Source organism: Corythoichthys intestinalis, chromosome 19 (assembly GCF_030265065.1).
Source record: "Corythoichthys intestinalis isolate RoL2023-P3 chromosome 19, ASM3026506v1, whole genome shotgun sequence".
Classification (NCBI taxonomy): Eukaryota; Metazoa; Chordata; class Actinopteri; order Syngnathiformes; family Syngnathidae; genus Corythoichthys; species Corythoichthys intestinalis.
Window position 1 is genome coordinate 24,203,554 of NC_080413.1, and position 27,637 is coordinate 24,231,190.

At 37.6% G+C, this 27,637-nt stretch overlaps 1 protein-coding gene across 1 annotated transcript; it reads left to right on the top strand.

The window, feature by feature from the left end:
* On the top strand, positions 1 to 26,667 carry LOC130907999 (phospholipase B1, membrane-associated-like). Its single transcript, XM_057823578.1, has 42 exons — positions 1 to 52; positions 186 to 239; positions 330 to 390; positions 466 to 500; positions 595 to 679; positions 764 to 824; positions 956 to 1,021; positions 2,914 to 2,979; positions 3,060 to 3,121; positions 3,679 to 3,754; positions 7,064 to 7,171; positions 7,458 to 7,532; positions 7,613 to 7,684; positions 8,215 to 8,289; positions 8,396 to 8,456; positions 10,181 to 10,239; positions 11,712 to 11,785; positions 11,889 to 11,932; positions 12,062 to 12,170; positions 12,284 to 12,335; positions 12,522 to 12,602; positions 12,678 to 12,743; positions 12,808 to 12,908; positions 15,098 to 15,179; positions 15,264 to 15,368; positions 15,543 to 15,638; positions 15,768 to 15,839; positions 15,955 to 16,032; positions 18,203 to 18,263; positions 18,385 to 18,443; positions 18,643 to 18,710; positions 18,792 to 18,835; positions 18,909 to 19,008; positions 21,668 to 21,719; positions 21,797 to 21,877; positions 22,000 to 22,065; positions 22,147 to 22,241; positions 22,312 to 22,393; positions 22,468 to 22,572; positions 22,637 to 22,732; positions 22,817 to 22,891; positions 25,805 to 26,667. Exons 1-42 carry the CDS (start codon positions 1 to 3, stop codon positions 26,126 to 26,128), a joined length of 3,336 nt encoding a protein of 1,111 aa, XP_057679561.1. The 3' UTR covers positions 26,129 to 26,667.
* Positions 26,668 to 27,637: the final 970 nt, after the last annotated feature.

Sequence of the window (27,637 nt, forward strand, 5' to 3'; positions counted from 1 at the left end):
ATGATTCCTCTGTTGGTTGTAGCCACCTTCCTCAAGTTCTCCTGGACACCAGGTCATTTTTAAAAATGATTTTTGTTTGTGTTGGGACAGTGTTGGATGTGGATATACATTAATTTGAAAATTGAGGATGAAGAAATGTGGTAATTTTATATCAATTGGATTCATTTTCTCTCATTATCCATTAGTAAATGGGCTGCCCTGTGATCAGATGCTACACTCTCAGCAGCCCCCTTTGAATGGTATTCTTAGCAAGCTCCATTCACGCACATTCAACAGCATTGAGAATTTAAATACATGCATGATCATTTAGATTGTTTTTGTATCTTTAGTAAACAATGTACAGCCTGCAGATGTGGCAGTTTTAGCGTCGATTGGACTGCACATACACAGGTGATCTTTATTATCATATATTTCATAATCTGCACTATTTTTGGTGAAACATCAACATGTTCGTTTCCCTTGTAGCACTGAGTTGTCCACTGTTGTATCAAGACTTCAAGGTGAACATTTTTACACTTCTTGTTTTGGATGAAATACGGACATTTGAACTACTCGTCAGAACATCTGTACCAGTTGTCTTTTCTTATCTATCAGAGCTGATGAGTATGTTCACTCCTGCTCTGCTGGATTCGTATTTGGAAGAAACTGATATTAATGCTTATCAGTTTGGCAGAGAAGGGTGAATATTATTTCTTTAAAACACAATGACAATTTTTTTTCAGGAATATTGTTTCATTTTTAAGATGAAATGTTCTGCTTGTAGCACACTACTCGAGCAAGCAGAACAGACATCTCTGTACCTCCAGAACAGTCAGGTACATAATGTAATTCATACTTCATATAATGTGCACTGCACTTGTGTTTTAAATTAATATATAATTTATTCCTCATCAATTATTCTGTTGCTGTTAAGTCTTTTTTTAATTAAACATCCATCCTGATGATTTTTTTTCAGCAATCTTGGAAGCTGCTTCTTGTTTTTGTGCAGGTGGATCAGTTTTGTGCTTGTGACCAGCAGGAGGTAAGTAGTCCATACCTTTGTGCAGTTGTGTTAAAATTATTCAACCTCCACAGTAGATACAGTATATGTTTTTGCAAGTTTGACATTTTTCATCTTGTTCATAATCACATTAAGTAATGACATGTCAATTGGAAAAAAACAACCGAAATAACAAAAATATTATTGGGAATATTCCAAGTTATGGCCTTTCTGTGATAACTTAATTGACAAAATTATTCAACCTCTCAGGTCTGTACTGTATAACTTTTTAGTACTTATTACAACATCCTTTGCTACAATAACATCCTTTAGACGTGAAGCATAGCTTGACACAAGTTTCTTGTAGTGATCCACAGGTACCGTAACCTTTCCCATTCCTCATGGGCAAAGGCCTCCAGTTCATTAACATTTTTGGGCTTGCGTGCTGCAACTGCTTTGTTCAAGTACCACCAGAGATTTTCAATGGGATTTAAGTCTGGTGATTGCGATGGCCACTCCAGAATCTTCCAGCACTTCTTTTGCAACCATGTGGTAGATGTTGAGGTATGTTCAGGATCATTGTCCTTTTGGAAGGTCCAACCTCACCTAAGCCTCAGCTTTGTCAATGACTGCATGACATTTGCATCCAAGATCTCCTGGTATTGAACTAAATTCATAATACTTTGCACACGCTGAAGATTCCCTGTACCCGAAGAAGCAAAACAACCCCACAGCATGACCGACCCTCCACCGTGCTTCACAGTAGATAGGGTGTTCTTTTCTTGAAAGGCATCATTCCTTCTCCTCCACACGTACCGTTGATCCATTGGCCCAAAACTTTCCAGTTTGGTCTTATCACTCCAGAGAACAGTATCCCAAAACCTTTGTGGTTTCTCTACATGGTTTTTGGCATACTTCTTGTGGTTTGGAGTCAGCAGGGAAGTGCGCCTGGGAGTTCTTGCATGGAAGCCATCATTTTGCAGTGTGCAACTTATTGTCTGGGATGAAACCTGAATACCTTGTTATGACATGTCCTGTCACCCGGGGATTTTTCTCCACCTTTCGCTTCATGTACTGCACAGCAGTTGCAGACAGTAACCTCTTTCTACCACGCTTAGGTAGTGTTTCCACTTTGCCTTTAGCTTTAAATTTGCGGACTATGCTCCCATTTGTGCCGCTTAAAATTTTTTGTCCTTTTGCTATCTTTTTATATCCATATCATTGCTTATGAGGTGAAATGACCTCCTCTCTGAACGTTTTTTGACCATTCCTTGGACTTCACCATGTTGTAAAGATGTAATTAACTGCCAAGAAGAGCCATGTGTCACAGTCCTTTTAAATCTGCTTAATTGCTGCTCATTAGGTTCCATTCTACAGATGTTTTCATCAGCCGTTTGACAACACCTGATGGAAACCTTTGTTCTTAAGAGTGGTGGACTTGGAGGGTTGAATAATTTTGTCAATGAGGTAATCACCGAAAGGCCCTTAATTGGAATATTCCCATAGATATTTTTGTTATTTCAGTTGTATTTGTCTTTTAGACATGCCATTATTTGATGTGATTATAAACAAGATGAAAAATGAATGTCAAACTTGAAAAAACATTTATCCACTGTGGGGGTTGAATAATTTTGAACACGACTGTATTATTGGACATAATAATAGAGAACTGTTGCAAGGATAATCATTTTATCAATACTAGAAGATATACTGTAATGAAATAGTTTAGACATGCCAATTTCAACTTCATTGACTAAGCATACGAATACTTTTATCATCACCGATTTGAAGTTCGATTGTCTCAACAGTACAGTCAGCATCTTGCGGAAACATGAAGCAAGCTATGCCATAAAAGCAGAGCTAATAGTCCTGTGATGACTGCTGGGAGATAAAGGTTAATGGTGCCTTTATGCACGTTGTGCTTGTTCTTGCAGGTTCAGGCTGTTATCACATCAGTGATCAGTGAGGTGGACGCTGCCTTAGTGCTGCTGCGTGCTCAGGTTGGCATTCTATCAACTGATCTCATGTTATCAATAGCGTCATACTTCTTGATTTGTCTGGCTGTCCAATTGTCCTGCAGCTGAAGCGGACTCTTGTCAGTGTTGTATTATGGGATGAAGACAGCAACACTTTGCAAAGCAAGTATGTGTTTACGTAATGACACCCGTAGAGTATCCTACAAATGAGAGTTTACCAATCATAATTTTGTAATTATGGTAGGACAAACACTTTAAAATATTACACTTTGCTAAGTAGGAAAGAAATGAGTGTGCACTTCTCAATTCATTATCGTGTACACTGACTACCTTACATTTTAGCACAATGTAAAATGTTCAATATTGTTTGATCACTTTCATAGAATAAAAAAAGTTACAGAGATGTGGGGGGTGCCCTCATTTATAGTACATTGCAACATATATTACGTCTCATCTTTCTCAGCTCCCTACCAAATTCATTCATTTTTTTAATGAGGTTCATATTACGAACAGTTGGACACACATCATAAATAAGATGTAATTTATGGAAAATTCAGCTTCAACAATTCCTCACCAAATATTGTAACTTTATTTCTGCAAATGTTGATTATGCATTTCATAATAGACATGCATTGAGAGGCTGCAATCTTTATGCAATCTATTCTTGATGATCTCATTTATAGACTCTCATTTGATACGTCTTTTTTTTCTCTCTCCTGAAAGGATGTGTCCATGTTTAGAAAGAAGTCAAGGTGGAGAGTTTAGACTTCGAAAAGCCATGTTGACTCACGCTCTGCAGGTATGTCACAATTGTGTTTTAGTTTTTACCTTTTTACCGCTTAATCTTATACCTGCCTATCGATCACTGCATAATTAACATTGTGTCCATCTAAGTCAGATATTCATGATTTGTGCACATTTGTGCATATACAGTGGGGCAAATAAGTATTTAGTCAACCACTAATTGTGCAAGTTCTCCCACTTGAAAATATTAGAGAAGGCTGTAATTGTCAACTTGGGTAAACCTCAACCATGAGAGTTGAAGAGATTCCATAATGTGGAAAAAAAAACAACAGAAAATCACATTGTTTGATTTGTAAAGAATGTATTTTCAAATCATGGTGGAAAATAAGTATTTGGTCTATACCAAAAGTTCATCTCAATACTTTGTTATGTACCCTTTGTTGGCAATAACGGAGGCCAAACGTTCTCTGTAACTCTTCACAAGCTTTTCACACACTGTTGCTGGTATTTTGGCCCATTCCTCCATGCAGATCTCCTCTAGAGCAGTGATGTTTTGGGGTTGTCGTTGGGCAACACGGACTTTCAACTCCCTCCTCACCCCATGGCATCAAAATGATAACAAGAATGGGGAGCAAAAATCCCAGAACCACACGGGGGGACCTAGTGAATGACCTACAGAGAGCTGGGACCACAGTAACAAAGGCTACTATCATTAACACAATGCGCCGCCGGGACTCAAATCCTGCACTGCCAGACGTGTCCCCCTGCTGAAGAAAGTACACCTCCAGGCCCGCGTCCAGGCCCGTCTGCGGTTCGCTGGAGAGCATTTGGATGATCCAGAAGAGGACTGGTAGAATGTGTTATGGTCAGATGAAACCAAAAAAGAACTTTTTGGTAGAAACACAGGTTCGTTTGTTAGGAGGAAAAAGAATACTGAATTGCACCATCCCCACTGTGAAGCATGGGGATGGAAACATCATGCTTTGGGGCTGTTTTCCTGCAAAGGGACCAGGACGACTGATCTGTGTAAAGGAAAGAATGAATGGGGCCATGTATCGAAAGATTTTGAGTGAAAATCTCCTTCCATCAGCAAGGGCATTGAAGATGAGACGTGGCTGGGTCTTTCAGCATGACAATGATCCCAAACACACAGCCAGGGCAACAAAGGAGTGGCTTCGTAAGAAGCATTTCAAGGTCCTGGAATGGCCTAGCCAGTCTCCAGGTCTCAACCCCATGGAAAATCTGCGGAGGTAGTTGAAAGTCCGTGTTGCCCAACGACAGCCCCACAACATCACTGCTCTAGAGGAGATCTGCATGGAGGAATGGGCCAAAATACCAGCAACAGTGTGTGAAAAGCTTGTGAAGAGTTACAGAAAAACGTTTGGCCTCCGTTATTGCCAACAAAGGGTACATAACAAAGTATTGAGATGAACTTTTGGTATTGACCAAATACTTATTTTCCACCATGATTTGCAAATAAATTCTTTAAAAATCAAGCAATGTGATTTTCTGGGGGGTTTTCCACATTCTGTCTCTCATGGTTGAGGTTTAATCATGTTGACAATTACAGGCCTCTCTAATATTTTCAAGTGGGAGAACTTGCACAATTAGTGGTTGACTAATTACTTATTTGCCCCACTGTATGTGTTTATGTACAGTATTAATCTCTATGAACAGAAACCATTCACACCACAGAATATATTAGTCAAGTTCCATTTAAGATGCTTCACTAACGTCAGTGTTGTCACAGATTATAATTTAATTACTGACTACGCCTCAAAAATGTAATCTAATTATTTTACTGATTACCTTATTATCAAAGTCACTAAGTTACTTTAAAAGTAATTTATCAGGGACCAATTTACCAATTTTTCTCCTTTTGCTGCCTCAACATTAGAATGACAACAGAAAAATGTCATCGCATGGAATTGACTTTCCGACAATTGAATTTAATGGGATGGATCAGAATTTCTTACATAAGGCTTAATGTACAAGTTAGCAAGGGTTTAATAAGTCGATTGAGTTGATTTGAAACACCATTGACTCGCGCTAGCTTAGCCACTCCGGAGCCCCTGAAACCTGCAAATACTTGACACACCGCATGGAATTTGTTGAAATCAACTCCACCGACTAATTAAACCCCGCTAACTCGAAGATTATGCCTAATGTCAAAAAATCTGAATTTCGGGTTGGGATTAACAGCATATCAGTGCCAATATAAAACAATGCATATTGACTGCACAATAATCAACAACACATAAATGAATTGCACAGTGCAATAAACACAAAGGTGGGGGCGTGCGCATTCGCGTCTGCCAAACCTGGAAGTATGGCGTACACACACACAAAACATGGCGGTAACTAAGCACTTGATACTCAATCGCACTTACAACACATCCCAAAGATGCTAAACGAACACGTCACCTCATGGCATAAATGGGCAACACGAATATGATGTAAAAAACTTTGCGAGGATAAATGGGATCGACGACTACCCGTTGTTGCAGCGGCAAAGCTACGAAACAGTCGCGCATGTACCGGCTCCAACCTATAGCTGGAACCTTCCAGAATGAAGGAAAAATACGTTCATTCATGGAAGCACACAGATCAACATTCCCTCGTATATCTCAACAAGTGGGTGCACTCGGCTCGAATGTGCACCCGTGCTGTCACACATCAGTCCCAAAACACTTAGCGCGTGAGACTCAAGACCAAAACAGAACTGAATGTAGCGTGAACCTTTCTTGCCTTTATGAGGCAATAACAAAATAGTAAAGGACAGGCACTAAGGAAACTAACTTTAATTAGAGCACTGGTTTGCAAAAATGAACGCGTTAGATTACTCAAAGTAATCAGATTACAGTAACGCGTGACTTAGTAACGCGTTAGTGACAACACTGAATAACGTGTAGTTTTATAATATTGATTTATTTTTTATTTACAAGGAGGTTTAGTAATTTTGAGTGTGCTTTTAGGAAAGGTGGCGTGAAATGGCGACAACAGGGTTTTATGTGATAGCAATTATATGTGACTGAGCAATGTAGGAGTGATGTGATATGAAAGATTTCCATGTACATGCAATGTGTACAGCACTTGTAAGGATGCTCTATGAACAAAGATAGAGATGATACATGTGAATGACAAGGCTACCTGTCCACACACTCAGTGTCCTTTTATTTTCTAAGATAGTTTATGCAAAGAACATAGATAATTTGATGGTGCACGTTTAAAATGTCTTTGTTTTTTTTTCTAGAATCAGATTGTTTAGCGATGAATTCGGAGGAAGTAACTCTAGTCCTCAAACTATAATGATTTCCTTTTTACCTATCGAACTTGTATAACTCAAGGCAAATTTTCCCTTTAGGTGTCTTTGCATGAGCTCTTGTTGAAGAGACACTGGTACAGTGATAAAGATGACTTCAGTGTCATCCTGCAAGATAAACCTCTTATCATGCACTTCTCTTCTTCTAATGTGAGTCCTCTTGTGTCTGTTTGTCACTGAGATAAGAATAGTTGGATTTTTATTATGTTGCTAGGGAGTCATAGATTATTTTATTATTATTAATTTTAACAATAGGTATTGTTATTCACTTTTAGTGAGACGCTACTATGCTGACTCAAGATTTTCTTTGTAGTTTACGCAGTGCTTCAACAACAGCACATCTGACGTAGTGGCTTATCATCCTAATCACAAAAAGTCTGTTTTGTAAGAAAGCATAATGAGAAGCACACAATGTTAATTGCTGTCCTGCATGCAGATTGGGAAGCCTCTTTCTGAGTCACAAGCGTCACATGAGACTGATAAACTGATGATGCAGTTGTGGACAAACCTGGTGAGGACCAACCAAACTGTCAACGATGCTCCTTCAATCCTAACACACTTGACCATTGTTGTGTTTACTGTGTGTTTCAGTTGCAGCCCGCAAATGACAAACATAACACAGACGACAATGGAAATGTTATTGCGTTGCAATGTCCAACTGTGGTGAGTACTGGCATGGTTGAGATTTTACGCAGGTGGCAGCATGGTAATGGGAAATATTTAACTTCTTGGGGTCAATGATTCGGAATAGCCGTCAAGTCAAATTATGGTAGTAGCTATTTTCTACAGCACAGATTCTCAAATTGTGGAAGGAGTACCACAAGCGGTATGCAAATGAGTCGTTGTCATTGAATAAGTCAGTTGTATTTACCTTTTACTGTATGTTCAATACATTTGCATATAATCCAAACAATCTGAAATATTTCTTTTAAAACTTTTCATGTAAAATTCAGTATTATATTTTTCCTTGTAATATTACATTTTCGAATTACAAATGCCATCTCTTTTGAAAATTCAATAATATTTAGGTGTACAATATTCCTGTATTTCAATGTTGGTCAGGATGGTGTGGAGCCAATTATTACTTTGGTATTTATTGTAAGAAGGGTATGTGACAAGTGCCTACATTATGATGGCTCAATATTATACTCATCTTCGCCTCTCTTTCCCCTCCCCTCTTCCCCTCCTAAAAGGACCGTCCCTTCCTGAGGACGGAGGGAAACTCTCCTACAAATCACGGTGGCAACACCTATCCTCTCATCTATTCAGTAAGTTGTCTTTTGTGTCACTTTGAGCAAAATGGAAGCCTTTAAGGCAGCGTTGCGTACTTCTTGTTTAGTTCTGATTCTTGATGTGTTGTATTTATCTGCTCAGAGTATGGGCACACCGATGCCCTGTGAAGACATCAGCCCTTCGGACTCAACACCCACCACTGGTAAGTCCCTAAAATGTTGCTTTTCCAAATCAAATCCAAGGTATTAATATATTGCTGAATTGCAGAGGTTACTATTGCCAACACTGCTACCACTTGTAATACGATTCAGATGTTTGTGTTTAATAAAATGTTTAATAAAAAAAAAAAAAAAAATGGTAAAAGTGGTAAAAGTCAAAGTACTGATTCTACCGGTACTCCAGTATAGTGCTGTGAAACGATTAAAATTTTTAATCGAGTTAATCACAGCTTAAAAATTAATAAATCGTAATTAATTGCAATTCAAACCATCTCTAAAATATGCCATATTTTTCTGTAAATTATTGTTGGAAAGACACAAGACGGACATAAACATTCAACATACTGTACATAAGTACTGTATTTGTTTATTATAACAATAAATCCACAAGATGGCATTATTAACATTCTTTCTGTTAAAGGGATCCACGGATAGAAAGACTTATAGTTCTTAAAAGATAAATTTGAGTACAAGTTATAGTAATTTTATACTAAAACCCCTCTTAATGTTTTCGTTTAATAAAATTTGTAAACTTTTCAATCAAAAAATACACTAATAGCTCGCCATTGTTGACGTAGCCTAACGGGACGTCACATCGGCTCCCTGCCGTTCTTCCACAGTGTCTTTATCTACGTAAGGTAATATTGAAATACACCACAAGGTGTCAATGGCGAGTTTTAAATTAATTAGAGATCTACCCATAGCAAAGTCTGAGTAAGTGTTATGTGTATTTTGCATAGCTATTTTGATTGGGAAGGCCAGTTCTTTTTGCATTAAGCGCTTTTCTTTTGGTGAACATTATTTTTTTGAGGGATAGGAATACTATTTTTATTGTGCTTTCACTAAATGATACTGTTGCGACTTAACTATTCCGCCCAAATGCATGATGGGAAGTGGGGCAACCATGACGGTCAGTGGTGGCTGAAAATGGTATACAGTATGTTCTGAGTTGTGTTCAATTAAGCGTGTTAAGAAAAAGATCGTCTCCTGTGAGAGGTAGGAATATTATATCAGATGTGCTTTCACTAAATGATACTGTAGCGACTTAACCATTCTGCCCAAATACATGATGAGAAGTTGGACAACCATGACTGTTAGTGGTTGCTGCAAATGGTATGCAGTATGTTCTGCGTTATGTTCAATGAAGAGTGTTAAAAAAGATCGTCTCTTGTCATTCTTCCCCACGTCGTTTGCCACAATACTAATATTTGTTGTGAAAGAGTTGCCAAAGCTTAGCATTTCTCTGCCTTTTCGCTCTCAGTGTGCTAAAACGGCGTCCATGTAAACTGTTTGAGGCAACGCATGAATGGGTCATTCCGTGCATGCGTTAATTGCGTCAAATATTTTAGCGCAATTAATTGAAAAAAATCCATTACTGCCCGTTAACGCGATAAATTTGACAGAACTAGTATGAATTGATATGTCAACCCACATTTCCACTTCCTTACATTTGTCTTTGTTTTAATGAATAGACTATAAAAAGTAACACAAGTACTGATATCTGTCACCACCAAATAAAGAAAAAACGCAAGCTGATATACCTAAAACATTCACTTATTGCATTGAAGTATTTTTAGCCTACTTGGTTAATTACCGCCACTGATGAATCATCTTTAACTCTTATTTACTGCCCTGTCAAGTATATTACACGTGTGCCGCCGAGTTAATAAATCCCATATAGTGCTTATTGCTCTTTGTTTTTTATCAGTGCATGAACTCAGGCCAGGAGATATCAGAGTGGTTGCTGCTGTGGGAGACTCTTTGACAGTAAGTGACCTGATTGTGACTTCTTTACATGGACCGATAAATGACAGAAGAAGCTGTCAAAGGACTGTAAGATGTTGTGTTAACTGTTAAGAGATATAATTTACTAAGTTTTGGATACAGCACATTTTTATAATATCACTCGAAATTTGGCTAAGATAAAAATGTGAAATACAGTGATCCTTCACTACTTCGCCCTTACACCATCGCAGATTCTTTTTCAATTAAAAAAAAAAAAAAAATGAATACAGATGAGCCATCCCGAGCCGATCACGTAGTCTCACTCTCCCTCCTGCTGCTCTTTGTTGGTCAGGAAGTCCATAGGAGTTGCTTATTAAAATAAACGATGATTGACAGATGTTTAATGTTTGATAGAATAGAATAGAATAGAATAGAATAGAATAGAATAGAATAGAATAGAATAGAATAGAATAGAATAGAATAGAATAGAATAGAATAGCTCTTTATTGTCATTAAACAGTTGTACAATGAAAATGTGGAGCATCTCCCTTTGCAGTGCAGGACAAGTAAAAATCTCAAAAGTGATTTGCAAGAATAAAAGTATATAAAATCTAAATAAATATAAAATGTGTATGAGGTAGTCCTATGTTAAAAGGCAGTGCAAATAATTGAAGTCACAGCAGTTGACAGTGAAGGCATTGAATATTGCATGTAAATAAGTATTGCACATAGAATATGTGTGAATAGAAGTTGCAGCAGTTGACAGTGAGGCATTGAATATTGCACATAGTATATTGCATTAATAAATTAATATAAATTAATATTGGACATTGGGTGATGTGGTGTTACAGATGGCTGTTCAAGGTGGAGATGGCTTTAGCACAGAAACTGTTCCTCAGCCTGTTTATTCTTGCTTTTAAACACCTATAGGGTCTGCCACAGATGCTTGGAAGCTGAAGCTTTAAAGCGCCGCATGTGTCAATCATCGTTTAAGTTGTTACAGTTGCTGTGGCAACTTATTGTGTATAAATGAGCAGCTTGAGCGGATTTGAGTGGACATTTAATAAAGACAAGCATTTTTCTACTTTATTCTGACTTAAAAATAATTCCGTAGGACAGCAACATGTTTAAAACTTATAAGTATTACATTTGAATTGCGTAAAAAACATTTATTAATATTTATTTACATATACATATATATACTGTATATATATATACACACACACACACACCAAAGTTTATTTTTAATTATACTTTGGGAAAAAAAAGTGAAAAAACTTCTTAAAACGTCTTATATGTATCTCTTTCCAATGCTAAATCTGAATAAATGCATTGAGCACAGGCAGGAAAAAAAAAAATTGTGGGGGCTACTTCGCGGTTTTTCGCTTATCGCGGCGGTTTCTGGTCCCCATTAATTGCGAATCATGAGGGATCACTGTAAAATAATTTTTTAAGTCGACAGTCTGAAAATGATATTTCAAAAATGTATGGCAAAATGTAATTTTTTTGGCCAGGCTGGGAACGGAATTGCATCAAGCCCAACAAATGTTCTGGATGTGCTGACCCAATACCGAGGTTTATCCTGGAGGTGCCTCATACATTATTTTGTCCAGATTAAAAATAACAAATACAATTTTGATTTACTAAAAGCCGCAAACTGCAAAACTAACACTTATTAATGTCTCGTCTAGTGTTGGCGGAGATGGCAACCTCACAACTGTAACCACTCTGCCCAGTGAGTATTTTTTTTCTTGATTAAAAAACCGTAACTACTCTGCCCAGTGAGTATTTTTTTTCTTCATTAAAAAAACAACAACATTTTATTGTATTGAAATTTTGTAACTAAATTCTTCTGTTCTAATAGATATATTAAAGCATTTTAATGCCAACCTTACGGGTTACTCTGTTGGAAAGGGGAAACAGTACACAACTCAGGCTTTTCTCAACCAGGCCGTTGCTGGAGCAAAAAGCAAGTAAGTCATCCCAGATACGAGTTCAGTGGCAATGTGTACTAGTGTATGCGCTCCATGCTTGAATCATTATCATTACCTTGTGTGTGTGGGTGTGTGTGTGTGTTATGATATAGGGACATGCCATCTCAAGTGCGAGCTCTCGTGGCAAGGATGAAGAACGACTCTGTAAGTACACCAATCTGTTCCATGGTAAATACTGTATAAACAAAACAAAGTTCATTCCTGTAGAAAATCGATGTTAAAGGCTAATTCTAATAAAAGTATGTAAAAAAAAAAAACAAGCAAAAAAAAAAAACAAAGCAATTAAACACCCTCTTCTTAACATTTTCACCGTAAAATTTTCTTTCATAGCGCATCAACTTTGAATTGGACTGGAAAATCATCACTGTCTTTATAGGTGGAAATGACATCTGCGACTACTGCTACAATTCTGTAAGTACCGACTGTCAATGGATTTGAAAGGAAGAGAATGAAAATAGTTCATTGCCTTATTTCCCACCTTGACAGCTTTTATACTCTGTTGAGAATTTTGTGAAAAATGTCCAAGAAAGTCTGGATTATCTCCACAAAGAGGTAAAAGTAGACACAACGCCGCTCTAATTTCTGCGCGTGGTTTAACTGAGAGTATCTGTGCCAGGTGCCTCGAGCTCTCGTCAACTTAATAGAACCCTTGCATATTGTTCCCTTGAGAGAAATGCACCTGGACGCCTCATTGAAATGCCCCACCTGGCTAGTTAAGTGAGTGTCACACACAACTGCGGTTTAAAGACACACTAGATTCAAAATTAGCCTGTTACACAGGAGAACGCTGTGTCTGCCTGTCAAGACTCAATATCTGTTCCTTCGTGTTGTTCAGAGGAAAAATGTTCTTTTGACATCCACTAGCACCTCAAAATACTTTAAGTACAACTATCATAGCCAACATTAAAATAAAGTCTTTTAGTAGTCTTAAGGGTTTCATAAAAAATGGGGCAGATGTTCCTTAAAAAAATAAAGTGATAAGCAGAAGTATTTGCACCCCTTGTGATTTTGCAAGTTCACCCACTTAGAAAATAGGTAGAGGTCTGAAATTTTAATCATATATGCAATTCCTCTTATAGAGACATAATCTAAAAAAAATTACATTGTATGATTTTTAAATATTTTACTTGTAATTTATTGGGGTTCATAAGTATTTGTCCCGCTGAGAAAATCAGTGCTAATATTTAGTGCAGAAGCCTTTCTTTGCAATTACAGAGGTCAGACGCTTTCTGTAGTTCTTCACCAGGTTTTCACATATGGCAACGGGGATTTAGGCCCATTTCTCCACACGAATCTTCTCTACATATGTCAGGTTTTGGGGCTCTCGTTGAAAAACACAAAGTTTCAACTCTATCCAAAGATTTTCTACTGGATTGAGGTCTGGAGACAGGCTCGGTCCCTCCAAAACTTTGACATGCTTTTCATGCAGCCGCGCCTTGGTCAGTTTGGCTGTGTGCTTCAGACTATTGTTATGTTGGAAGATCCAGCCACGACTCATCGTCAAGTCTCTGACTGAGGGAAGGAGGTTGAGGCTCAAAATTTGACGATACATTTCACCAGTCATCCTCTTCTTTATACAGTGCAGTTGTCCTGTCCTGTTTGCAGAAAAGCATGATGTTTCCACCCCCCATACTTCACAGTAGGGATGGTGTTCTTAAGATTGTACTCATCCTTCTTTTTCCTCCACACACGACGAGAAAAGTTTGCACCAAAAAGTTCTACTTTGGTCCCATCTGACCACATGACTTTCTTCCATGACCCCTTTGCATCATTCAGATGGTCCCTGGCAAACCTCAGATGTGCCTTCACATGTACTGGCTTCAAAAGTGGAACCTTCTGAGAAATGTATGATTTTAAACCACAGCACCGTAGTGTTTTACTGACAGTAGCCTTTGAAACTGCATCTAGCTCTCTTCAGGTCATTGACCAGCTCCTGCAGTGTAGTTCTAGGCTGAGCCCTCACTTTTCTCATCATGAGTGATGCCCCACGAGGAAAGATTTTACATGAAGCCCTAGTTCGAGGTAGATTATCAGTCATGGGAAAGGCCAAAACACTGGTCTCTGGTGTCTTTCGAAAGCTCTGTGGTCTTGCCCATGGTAGCAGTTGGATTATGACTGACTGTGGTGTGCACAGGTGACAATTTTGAGCTCAAACGGGTGGTGGTAAAGGGGGACTCATTTTTTTAAGGTAGACTGAGAACTCTTTGAGTGTCATAATTATTACAGATTCTCAGGGGTGCAAATACTTATGAAACCCAGTAAATTACAAATAAATTATTGAAAAATCATACAATGTGAATTCCGGATTTTTTTTCTTCTAGATTATGCCTCTATAAGTGGAATTGGATCTATGATTGAAATTTCCGACCTTTAGCTATTTTCTAAGTGGGTGAACTTGCAAAATCACAAGGAGTGCAATGACTTCTGCTCCTCACTGTATATATACAATATTATCGTGAACCACTGTTACAGAACATATGCAATCTGATTAACACTGTGCTTAAATATAAGGAAAAATAGTTATTCAAATGGTATTTTGCATACGATTTTAATTATTAAAATGTAAAGATATTACAATGAATTTGTTTTATATCCTACTAAATTCAAATTATTTTATCTGAATTATTCTTAAGTTTTGGGACGGGGATAGTTTACGCATTTTATATTAATGGGGAGGTTCACTGTCCCAAATTTAGTTAACTTGTCATTATTGCAAATTTGCTAGTGATGATTTGTATTTAGCTATTTAGGAAAAAAAATTATGACAAAAATGTTGCATTGTGTGGGGGTAAAAATGTTGTAAGAAATTGTCATCCATAGAAACAAAGATAAAGTAGATGGATAATGGTGCTAGTAAACAGGGCCTCAATGTCTTCCCAATTACCTCCTTTTTCCTCTTTTTGCAGTATTCTATGCCCATGTGTTATCCTACCAAAGTCCACCTCGACTGCACTTGAAAAACTGGAGCAACTAAATAGAGAATATCAGGTAACACAGAAACGAAATCCCAAATTGCAACGTTAAAAGACTCTACAAAATGATCGAACGGTAGTGGTGTCCTCTGCCTCACAGTTAATGCTGAGCGAGCTGGTGGAGTCCAGTCGTTATGACACTCGGACGGACTTCACTGTGGTCATCCAGCCTTTTTTCCGAGACATTATTGTTCCCAAACTACCGGTCAGTCGCATTGTGAACCTTTTTTCAGACATGTATGTAATGGCTTCTTTTATCATTTACATCGCACTTTAGAGGGACGCGTAAGGCAAATCTTAGGAACAAAATTCAAGCATTAAAAAAGAAGTGAATACTAGAATAGGTCTGAATTTAAATCATACGTGACTTCTGTCACAGGACGGACGTCCTGATCGCTCTTACTTCAGTGCTGACTGTTTCCATCTGAGCCAGAAGGCTCAGACTCAGATGGCCCGCTCCTTGTGGAACAACATGGTAGTACCACACAACATATTCATAATTTAACTTATTTATGTGTGCACTTCAGTGTATTCAGAATGGCTTTCTTAAGGCAATTGTTTCTCCATTGTTAATGTTAGTCTCTTTTTTGTTCTATTTTCCCAGCTGGAACCACTTGGAAACAAAACAGCCATACAGAATTTTGTCACGGACATGAAACTGAAATGCCCCTCAAAGGTAGGACAATTAGACTAAATTACTGTAACCAAGTAATTTGCATCATCATTCTGTGACTCCGGGTCTTCTAATAACACACAGTGATATTCAAATAATTCCGTTTGTTTGTTCACAGACGTCCCCATTCATCCGAACCTATCGCAACAGCAATTACACATATGCTGGTCCTCCACCAACACTAGCACCTAATACAGTAAGCATATGCCTATGTACTGTACTTGTATGTATTTGTAACTTGGCCACAGTGGCGTTTGCATCTCTGAACCACATTTGGACTGAACCGTTCTTCCTCAAATTTTATGTCTGCCATTCACACCTCCACATAGTGAACACATCAATGGACATCCTCACAAATCGCTCCTGTCAGCTGGCATCGTCCCATTACGAAACCTATCACTTTTCAGTAAAAAACAAAAAGCCATTACATTTCATCATGAAAGACAAAAAGTGAATTTCAACAATGCAATAATAAGTCTTTTTCTGATATTCTTTTAATATTACATTTTTGGGGCTTTCATAAGCGTTTGAGGTTTTACTGCACATTTGTTTTAAGAATTTCATACGCTAGATCAAACGTTCTCAACTTATTGGACTACATAAATGTTTGAAATAAGCGGCTAATTCAAAGCTTCGCCATATCTGGTAGAGTGGACACTGCCCAAAATGTCACCAATTCTTTCTCTCCTCATCGTATCAACTACCCTGCAAATTCGAGTTGAATAGGCTACTCTGTTCATAGACTTCATAATGTACTGACGGGGCGCAGGGCAAATAAATAGGTGGCCTGCATTGTTGGCAAGGCTGTCAAAGCTGACAGAGTGGAATCACAGACAAAGAACTTTTTTCCGTTGAAAATTCTTGTGAATAAATGCTTAAATTCCCGAATTCTTTATAGATATGGACGTAAAACAGTCTCGATTCTTGGTTAAAAGCAAAAAACAAAAAAGAAAGAAGTGCAGTTAGCATTTGTTTTACGTAAATATGTCGAAGTAAATGCTAGTCTGTTAGTGAATGTAGCTAGTGACTGCCTGATGTAAACAGAGCTTTTCCGGTGAAAATTCTTGGGAATAAATGCTTACATTCCCGAAATCTTTATAGATATGGACGTAAAACAGTCTTGATTCTTGGTTAAAAGCAAAAAAAAAAAAAAAAAAAAGTGCAGTTAGCGTTTGTTTTACGTAAATATGTCGAAGTACAATGCTTGTCTGTTAGTGAATGTAGCTAGTGGCCGCCTGATGTAAACAGCTTTTCTGGTGAATATTCTTGTGATCAAATGCTTGAATTCCCTAATTTTTTTATAGATATGGACGTAAAACAGCCTCTATTCTTGGTTAAAACAAAAAAAACCTGCAGTTAGCATTTATTTTATGTAAATATTGCGACCTATGATGCCAATGCAGTAACGCACAGGTGTCAAACCTATTCCAGAAAGGGCCGAGTGGGTGCTGGATTTTGTTCCAACCGATAACGCGCAGAGAGTTTATCCAATGAACTTCCTGCTGAAACAAGCAGCACCTGACAAAGTTTAACTGATTACACATGTAAAAGATCTAATAGGTGAAAAGGTGTCCTCTTCATTGGTTGGAATGCAAACCTGCACCCACTTGGCCCTTTCTGGAATCGGTTTGACACCTGTGCAGTAACGGCTAATTTCTCCCATTGATTTATTTCACAACATTTCAAAATGCATGCATGGTTTGAAAAAGATTATAATTACCTTGAATCCTCAAACAAATCACTCCTGAGACAGTCCTTCCTCTTTGTATGCGGTACAGCTTTCGTACTTTTTCAATAGAAATCCGGCGTTAGATTGCTGCGTGCGAGCACACGCACGCAGCAATAGCTTCTCTTGATGTGGGCGGCCACCTACTTGAATGCAAGGCGCAGTGCATGCCCGATCTGAGCCGTCAATACATTATGACGTCTATGGCAAGTTATCACAAAATTCTTCTTCTGACCTTTGACCTTAATACCCCAAAATGTAATCACTGATTCTGTTTCATATTGCAAACAGACTTTATCCTGCAAGTTTGATAATAATCTCTGTATTCAGTGTTGAGTTATCTTGAACACAGACATACAGACATAAGGAGCCAAATATACAAACCTCTGCTTTCTGTTGGTTTCACCTACTGGTGGTGATAAATATATGGTACAGACTATACTGTAAGTAGCAATACAAAGTAAAGTACTAGTTGCATATTCATTTACCAATGGGACACCTTGTGTGGAAGGAATACAAACATTTTCGATAAGACATTAAAAGGGAGGACAGGAAACACTAGAGTATGGCAGGGAGAATACAAAATTTGACTGCCATTGAGAAGTAGTTTTTTTTAAGAATGACTCTTTTTTTTCCCCAGAACTGGGGAAGTGACTTTTCCTGTGTGGACCTTGTACCATCACCCTCGGTGCCAACATCGGGTGAGTTACAGTATACAGCGGATATTCATAGGCTGTCAATACAGTCAACACATGATAATTAAGCAACTGCTACCAGGAAATTTCTTGAAAGAGATCATAATGTTTTCTTCGCATTTTATAGTTCACAAGCTCAGACCAGCAGACATCAAGGTGGTGGCAGCAGTGGGAGATTCCATAACGGTTGGTTCCACTGTAGAATGAATAAATAACTAGCAACAGATACAGTAACCTTAATAACCATAGCAAATAATTATCATTGAACCATTTTATCACCTAATTATAAGCTCTCTCATGAAGTCGCTGCTCTTACTGATAACTTTTATGTAGCGTTGTTTTTATGACTATTTGTATTTTTACTTTCTTTGTCATTTCGACTCAGGCCGGCACTGGTGCTAAAGCAAAGAATCTTTTAGAACTCAGCAGAGAATATAAAGGCGTGTCTTGGAGGTAAACTATACCAATAATGGATGTTGAATGATGCTCACACTTGAATGGATGACTCATACCCATTTTTGTCTTTTCCTGCAGTATTGGAGGAGATCGCACATTAGACACCGTCACAACGCTACCAAGTACGGATCACACAAGACACATCTTTATCTAAGTTCTGGTTTAAATTCATTTCCCCCCTCTGTGTCCAAACAGACATCTTAAAGAAGTTCAACTCGGCTCTGAAGGGCTTCTCTAGAGGTCAGGGTTCAAGACAGAAGGGCTTCAACATGGCAACAGCAGGAGCCAAAGCCTTGTACGTGTTCACATGTATTTTTTACTTCCTCTAACTGAGTACAAGTATTTTGTAGTGAAGATAGACTATCTTAACGCAAAGTACGGCCATTTTCAAAGCATTATTAATTCATAAAAAAGGGGATTTAAAATGAGAACACAAATATTATGCAGTGTTATTGTTATAAGTAAATTAAATCATTTGTTGCCATTGGCAGCTGTACATTTTGACTGGGAGGGATGACAGCTAGCTCCTCCCAGTTCAGATAGATTGCATATCCATTGCTGTCAGAGAGTACCATTTGTATGGAGGTAGATTTGTGTCTTTATTATTCAATCAAAAAAAAAGTTGATTCAATCAAATAAAAAGTTGCTTCAATCAAAATATATATTTTCAATCGAAAAAAACGTCTCTTCAATCAAAAAAAATGTGTTTGAATGCAAAAATAAATTTGAAACTCAAAAAAATATATTTAAAAACTATTTTTCTTTGATTGAAAATTTTTTTTTTTGATTTAAGTCAAGTTTTTTTTAATTGAAACACCATTTTTGATTGAAGTCATGTCATTTTGCGTTTGGACCACATTTTGGCTAGGACATTTGTGTCTTTATTATTCAATCAAAAATTAAGTCGCTTCAAACAAACAAAAAAATATTTTCAAAAGAAAAATCACTTCAATCCAAAATTTTTAAAAATTCAATCGTAGAAAAAAAGGTTTGAATGTGAAAAAATATTTGAGACTCAGAAATTCGCATTTGAACACTTTATTTTTCATTGAAACCGTTTTCTTTGATTGAAGCAATCCTTTTTGTGTTCAAGCCATATTAGGGGTAGGACATTTGTGTCAAAATCATTCAATCGCAATAAAAGTTGCTTTAATCAAAAAACTATTTTTAATCAAAGAAAAAAATCATTTGCAAAAATATGTATTTTTTGAAAATATATATTTTTTATTTGAAATATATATATTTTTTTATTGAAGTATCACTTTTTTTGAAAAGCAAAAAGTTTTAAACTTTTTTTTTTTTCAAAGTGGAAAAAGTTTTGAACACACTTTTTTTTTTTTGAAGTGGGAAAAGTTTTGAAGGCACTTTTTTTCGATTGAATCATTTTGACACAAAGATTCAACTTCAACGCTAGTTCCGGTGTGTTTGAGTGGCAGCTGATTGTGCCAATGTCATAAAAGTATGAAGCAAGAATAATGGCCATTGGCCACCAGGTCTCCATCCAGCCATCGGAGTCTCCTGGAGTCCAAGCCGAATATAGGGCACTGGTACGGGGGTGTAACATCGGCATTTCACCGGCGTACGGTGCCCTGCTGCTTAATGTATTTCAACACGGCGAACTTCACCCGCTGCCCTGACGTGACGGTTGGCAATCGGTTCCAACCGGAGTGTCCGCGACGCGCCAGTACAAGAGTGGTCGGCGAGTGGCCCGACACTAGCCTGCCCAGTAAGAGTGGACTACCGGCGAGTCGCCGGCGTCCACGCCTGGAGCCCCGTCACTTCAACTTTGAATGAGTGTCGTGTCATTCGCGGACCGTCCACTCGACAGCCGGCCACTGCGCCTGGGGGGTGATATCGGGGTCCGACCCTTGTGCCACGACAGGGCAACGTGCCGTTGCGGGTACTCCGGTGAAATGCCGATGTTACACCCCCGTACCAGTGCCCTATATTCGGCTTGGACTCCAGGAGACTCCGATGGCTGGATGGAGACCTGATGGCCAATGGCCATTATTCTTGCTTCATACTTTTATGCTATTGGCGCAATCAGCTGCCACTCAAACACACCGGAACTAGCGTTGAATCTTTGTGTCAAAATGATTCAATCGAAAAAAAGTGCCTTCAAAACTTTTCCCACTTCAAAAAAAAAAGTGTGTTCAAAACTTTTACCACTTTGAAAAAAAAGAGTTTAAAACTTTTTGCTTTTCAAAAAAAGTGACACTTCAATAAAAAAAATACATATTTCAAATTTAAAAAAATATTTTCAAAAAAATATATTTTTGCAAATGATTTTTTTCTTTGATTAAAAATAATTTTTTGATTAAAGCAACTTTTATTGCGATTGAATGATTTTGACACAAATGTCCTACCCCTTATATGGTTCAAACACAAAAAGGATTGCTTCAATCAAAGAAAACAGTTTCAATGAAAAATAAAGTGTTCAAATGCGAATTTCTGAGTCTCAAATATTTTTTCACATTCAAACCTTTTTTTCTACGATTGAATATTTTTTAAAATTTTTGATTGAAGTGATTTTTCTTTTGAAAATATATATTTTTTGTTTGAAGCAACTTAATTTTTGATTGAATAATAAAGACACAAATGTCCTAGCCAAAATGTGGTCCCAACGCAAAATTACATGACTTCAATCAAAAATGGTGTTTCAATAAAAAAAAACTTGACTTAAATAAAAAAAAAAAATTTCAATCAAAGAAAAATAGTTTTCAAATATATTTTTGGGAGTTTCAAATTTATTTTTGCATTCAAACACATTTTTTTGATTGAAGTGACGTTTTCTTCGATTGAAAATATATATTTTTATTGAAGCAACTTTTTTTTTGATTGAAGCAACTTTTTTTTGGATTGAATAATAAAGACACAAATCTACCTCCATACATTTGTACCTTTAAGGTTGTAGTTGTCTGCCTCATGTTATTTTTGCATCTGATCCATAATAGGGACATCCAAAGTCAAATCCAAGTTCTCATAAAAGCCATGCGAGAACACAAGGTGACACCACTGACAAGGTCACACATTTATTATAGTTATATGGTTATTGATAATCAGTTGTGCATCTCTTCATACAGGAAGTGAACTTTGACAAGGACTGGAAACTTTTGACAATATTTGTTGGGGGAAATGACCTTTGCCATTATTGCACTGAACAAGTAAGACTTTTCACACACACACACACAAATAAAAACATATGTTTCCCTGCAATTATTTCCCTTCATAGACACTATTATAACACTCAAGCTATCATGTGATTATGCAACTTTAACTTCAACAGAATAATCTCTCACCAAGTAATTACAGTCACAATCTGATGCTGGCTTTGGACAAACTCTACTTGGAGGTAATTGCATTGATTTCACAAATCCACTCATCACTGTGTCCTAGTGTTTCAAAATATGTGTTTACTTTTGTGCATTTACAGGTACCCAGACTTTTGGTAAATCTAGTAGAGATAATGCAAATAGACATATTAAAACAAGTCAAGAAAAACACATTGGGTTGTTCCTTGCTTCAAAGGTGCGTTTTGAAAATCAACTCATTTTCTTTAAGTTGGCAGCACATTTCTAAGTGTTTTGTTTTTCTCCAGAACGTCCTGTCCTTGTGTTATTAACCCAACTGAAAACTCCCCAGAGATAGAGGACATTAAACAAATCAATCTTGGATACCAGGTATATTAAAACTGCATTCAGGACCATTTACACCCCTCATTAAAAAATACACTTCTCTTTTCTCTTATTCATAGACTGAAATCCACAATCTAATTTCTGGATCTCGTTATGATGGGAAAGAAGACTTTGCTGTCGTTCTTCAGCCATTTTTACACAATTCCTTCATCCCGTATATAGGTGTAAGTATAGGAAATACACCATTAAATTAATTCAACTTCTAACTTTGGCGTTTTGTTTGGCAAGGAGGGGGAAGCAGACACCACTTTCTTCTCTGTGGACTGTTTTCACATCAGTGAGCGAGCTCATGCTGAGATGGCCATAGGATTATGGAATAATATGGTGAGTAGTCCACCCATCAACACTTCTCTGAAGGATTCTTTTGAATATTTATCATGTGAAATCCTTTCAATTTGTTTTTAACAGTTAGAACCTGTAGGCAGGAAACAGGCATATAACAACTTCACGTATGACCGCTCCAAGATTCACTGTCCAACTCAGGTACAGTATGTGCAACGAGCATTGATCATAATACACTTATATTCATGTTACATTAGGTCAGCTCAATTCTGCTATCAGCAGCTAGCTATCAGGATAAAAGCTATTCAAAAGCAAGCATGTACAGCCATTAAAAGTGACGTGTTGAATTCAATTTTTTAAATATTATGTACATTTCAACGCATACTAGGGATGCACCAACACAGTTAAGTCACAGTTCGGTACGATTTTTGACACGAGGGACACGATTTTCGATTTAATTAAATAAATTTAATGCTCTGAAACAAAAAATACAAGTGTTATTTTTTTTCAATGTTTTTTTATTTTGCTAACAAACAAAAATAACATTGCCATCATATAAACATGCATTTTAGTGCATAATATTTACGTGCTTACTTCTTACTGATCTGAAGAAACTTTGTATAAAAGTGCTGAGAACAATCTTTACTGTTTGTAAAGTGAGGCGGGGCACACTGTTGATTGCTACAGCTCTCTTAGCAGCTAGGTTTACCACATGAGCAAAACATCCTATTTGTGGTCCGAGTCCATCTGTGTCACGTACCGATTAACAACATTTGCAGCATTATCTATAGTCACTAGTATGGATTGATTTGGCCTGCTTAACTTCCATTCAGTCATGGAGGTTTTTAATTAATAGATGTAGTATATGGACTACGTGTCCCATGATCACTCTGGGCTCACGTAGCCAATGGCATGGGACTTGGGGGGGGATCTAACGTAGCACATCTTGTTTGCTATTCGATAATATCTAGTGTGTGTGCGCAAGTGTTGTCGGAGGCTCGGAGCATTAAAAAAATTAACAAACGCCACAGAAGTCACGTCTGCTCATTACTACACAACACCAGCAGTCCGGCATATGACAATCGACTTTCATAAACAGGACGAGTTTGAAATACAGCACTCTTAATTTTCCACTCATTGTTAATCATGTAACCGTGAGGTTGTCCCGGGGTATCCAGCTGTCTGTTGTCAAAGCGAGGTTGTTCGTAGCAGCCAAGTCGGTAACAATGTTTTGGTGGACTTCGTTGTAAATATCCGGGAAGACAGTCTTTGTCAAATATGTACTTTTGCATATCAGCAAACCCAAAATGTTGCCACACAGTGGATCTGTAAGACGCTGAAGCCGCCTCCTCAAACTTCTGTCTTTCCTCGCTGGCCATGATTGTCGTGTCTGTTACCTCTGCCACAAACAAATGCAGCGTGCTTCACTCCGCCCTCCATGCAGTTTGGGGGAGGAGAGGAGGAGGGCTGCTCGCGGGGAGGAGCTGTATGAGAGCTTTTCAAGGCACAGCCCTCAGTTTTCGATGCACCCCGGGCATATTAGCGAGCACACGCAAGAAAAAATTCGGAAAATACATTTTGGGAGCTTTTCATTTGCATCGAATATTTTTGCGTATTGAATCGAAGAGGGCGTATCGAACGGTTCAATATAAAACCGAGTATTGTTGCATCCTTAATACATACAATATAGTGTTGTAGTTACAGCATGCAATGCATCTCCCTCTGCATTACTAGAGAGATGCAGTCATTACACAAAACAGCAATAAAGGAAATAATGTGTTGGTCTCTGCTCAGTCATCAGTCAAAAATCATTATGGTCTTCCAGACCTTTAGAGGGAACCTCGGACTTAAAGACTTGTAGGTTCAATAAGCCACATTTTTTGTCTTTTACTAAAATATTTATAGAAACACATAAAATATTTCCATCAATATACAAATCTATAATATTTAGTGCATGCTTTGTCCTACGGAGGGCACCATGTTTTATGCGTGCAATGGACCTTCGGGGTGATGACGTAGTTTGCCACTAGAACTAGACAAACACTACTGATGTTCTGCAATTCCTTATACGCGGCGAGACGTCCAACACATGCGCACATCGGTTCAAGCGGCGAGTACTTACTATTTGTGTTTTGAGTCTTTTATTACCTTTTCATTTCCTCAAAATACTTTGTGCATGTGTTTCCTTCTAATACTTTTAAGCATTGTGTTTTCTTGTGGTAGCTTAAAGCAGATTGTTGATTTGTTGACCACATTAGTCACGTAGCGTATTTAAACCACCCTTATTTGATATGACTACGTTTAAGTATTTTCTTAAGGCATCTTTAATATGTTCTGTCTTTAAACAAAACAAGCTGAAAGCGCACGGTTGTTAGTTGGGTGTCAAATTCGCCTCTTCTAGGACGTTTCGTCGGCGTAGCACATTTGTCATACCCTCGTCTCATCCAGGCTTTCCTGTTTAGTTTGCTTTTGCTGCTCATTTTCTTAAATATCAAAAGTGCTGTCATGCTCATTAATGTTCTTCTCGGGTTCAAATTGAAAGGGTTGAACAGAGGACATGTTTATGTCGCTAGAGTCATTCTCTGAAAGACCGGCAGCGTAATCATGTGACATCACTGCCCTGGGACGTCAGCAACAAAGGCGACCTACTAGTTAAACTAAAGTTACTAATTGTATAAAAACGAAAACATCAAGACGGGTAACACTACCAAATTATTTCAACTCATAATAACGTTTATTTTTTAAGAACTACCAGTCTTTCTATCCGTGGATCCCTTTAAATCAACAAATTCTCTTGAACTGAACCACCAGTTTAATACCCCTTGTTATAAAGTTTGAAGTTATGAACCTAGTTTATTTATATGGGGGGTAGGTATTCTAATAATGATCTCCCAATGAATGCTGGTGAGATTTAGGAAATTGGTATGATAAAAAAACTATCAGCCATTTCTAATCTTGTGTTTTAATGACACTGCTATTATTTCAAGGCCACATTTTATTGATTATGTACAGTATGCCCATCTGTCGAATTTTAAGTAATTGTCTATATTTGCACGTGGATGAATGGGAACATTCTTTATTGTAGTCATTTTGTCATTTTTCTTTCTCTAACAGGCCAGTCCATTCATCTTTACCAAAGTCAACAGTGTACCACATCCACCTGAGACAACCACAACTCCCGCTCCCGCCTCCCCAACCACTACTACACAAAGAACACCTGCTCCCACTGCATCCCACTCCACTACATTGACAAGCAGTACGACACAAACAGTATTCGTGCCCCTGTGCGCATCTCCTCAGCCGGTGTGGGTTCCAGTTGTAGTGGGAGTTGTTAGTTTACTGGTGGGCATTAGCACTACCTGGCTCGTGGTCACTTTTGTGATCCACAAGAGAAGAAAAACAGAGGACCCAGTAGCAATGAAAGTAACAGGATTGTAAATGCAATTATTGAGTTGTCTCAGTGCTAGAACATAATTGGTTGATTTGGCAGGGCATCTGCATATCTGCTGCTGCATTTCAAAGCAATGTCTGTGTTGTGGGAGCACATGACACAATTTTATTTCTGTGGTCTAAAAATTATGTGCTTATAACAATTATTGGGGAATTTTGTCATCTCTCAATGCCAATGGCATATAATTACATGAGGCTTGTTGCCATTTTTTTCCCATAAAGCAATAACAGGTTTAGGTTAAAACAAAGAGGCATACATACACTCTATTGGGATTGGGATAAAACTTGAACCACTTTGGTTCCAAAATCTGTAATCAGGTTCAAAAAGTATTATTTTTGCATACTCATTGATGTAAAATATGTACAGTATCTGACCTTAAAATGTAAATCGTTCCTAAGTTTATCTTATAATTGATTTGAACACATGTAAATATATTTCTGGTATTATGCTTGTATTTTTTCCCCTAAGGTATGAAAAAATTTATCATACAAGCTATTTATTGTAGATTTGTTATAAAACCAATAATGTTTACAAGAGATTTTTTTTTAACTCTCAATGTTTCCAGGTTTCTTAACAATAAAATACTGTACAAAACTACATTCCAACAACTTAGTTTCAACCTATTCATTACGTATTCATGTACTGGAGTACCGCGCAAGAACTAATGTGTTGAGACTGTGAAAGTGGCTACTGTATTTTCTGCACTTTAAAGCGCACCTTCAATGAATGGAGTATTTTAAAACTGTTTTCTTATATAGGGTGCACCGCATTATAAGGCGCAGTAGTAGTTGGCGTAGTGGTTGGCTTATGCACCTAGTCGATGGAGCTGTGCTCAAGGGAATGTCATGCCATGATTAACAAGTGGTGGAATGTTACTGTACATAAATACATTTTGTGTACTTGACTATAAATATGATGTAATTTTTACAACATTTCACATTTTACAGCACGTATCTGTACTTTTTACCCCACTTCTTTACAAATGGTCACCTAAATTGTCATATAAAATCACATTTTTGAATTTGGGGAGAAAACACTTTTACTTTTTACATGTAAGTAAATTTTAAAGCTTGTGCTTTTGTACTTTTATAAGTATACTCATAGTATTTTTTTGCCCCTGTATCCGTGCTTTTACTGATGATCTACTTCATCCACCACTGTGATTAACCGGTATATAAGGTGCATTGGAATATAAGGGCAGTCAGTTTTTGAGAAATTTGAAGACTTTTAGGTGTGCCTTATAGTGCGAAAAGTACAGTCTTTGTTCTTAAACAGCTAAGGCCAGTCTGAAAAGAAAAAATAGCCTCGATGAAAGATGTCGAGCTTCATTGTTTTTTATGACATTTAAAATTAAACACCAACGGTGACAGTTACTTATAGGCGTTTGCGATGACAAAACACAAACTTTGCTGTTGTTCTTGAGCTAACATTTGACTCAATGCTGCATAGGAAGAAAGTGTTTTTCTTTCTCAGCAACAATCTGTGTGCAAACAGTC

What these genes read in the sequence shown, in the direction of transcription:
- LOC130907999 (XM_057823578.1), top strand. Translation starts at nt 1, where the DNA reads ATGATTCCTCTGTTGGTTGTAGCCACCTTCCTCAAGTTCTCCTGGACA. An exon ending in CCTATCCTCTCATCTATTCA is followed by an intron (nt 8,290 to 8,395) that starts GTAAGTTGTCTT and finishes TTATCTGCTCAG; the next exon opens with AGTATGGGCACACCGATGCC. An exon ending in ACCCTCGGTGCCAACATCGG is followed by an intron (nt 18,264 to 18,384) that starts GTGAGTTACAGT and finishes CGCATTTTATAG; the next exon opens with TTCACAAGCTCAGACCAGCA.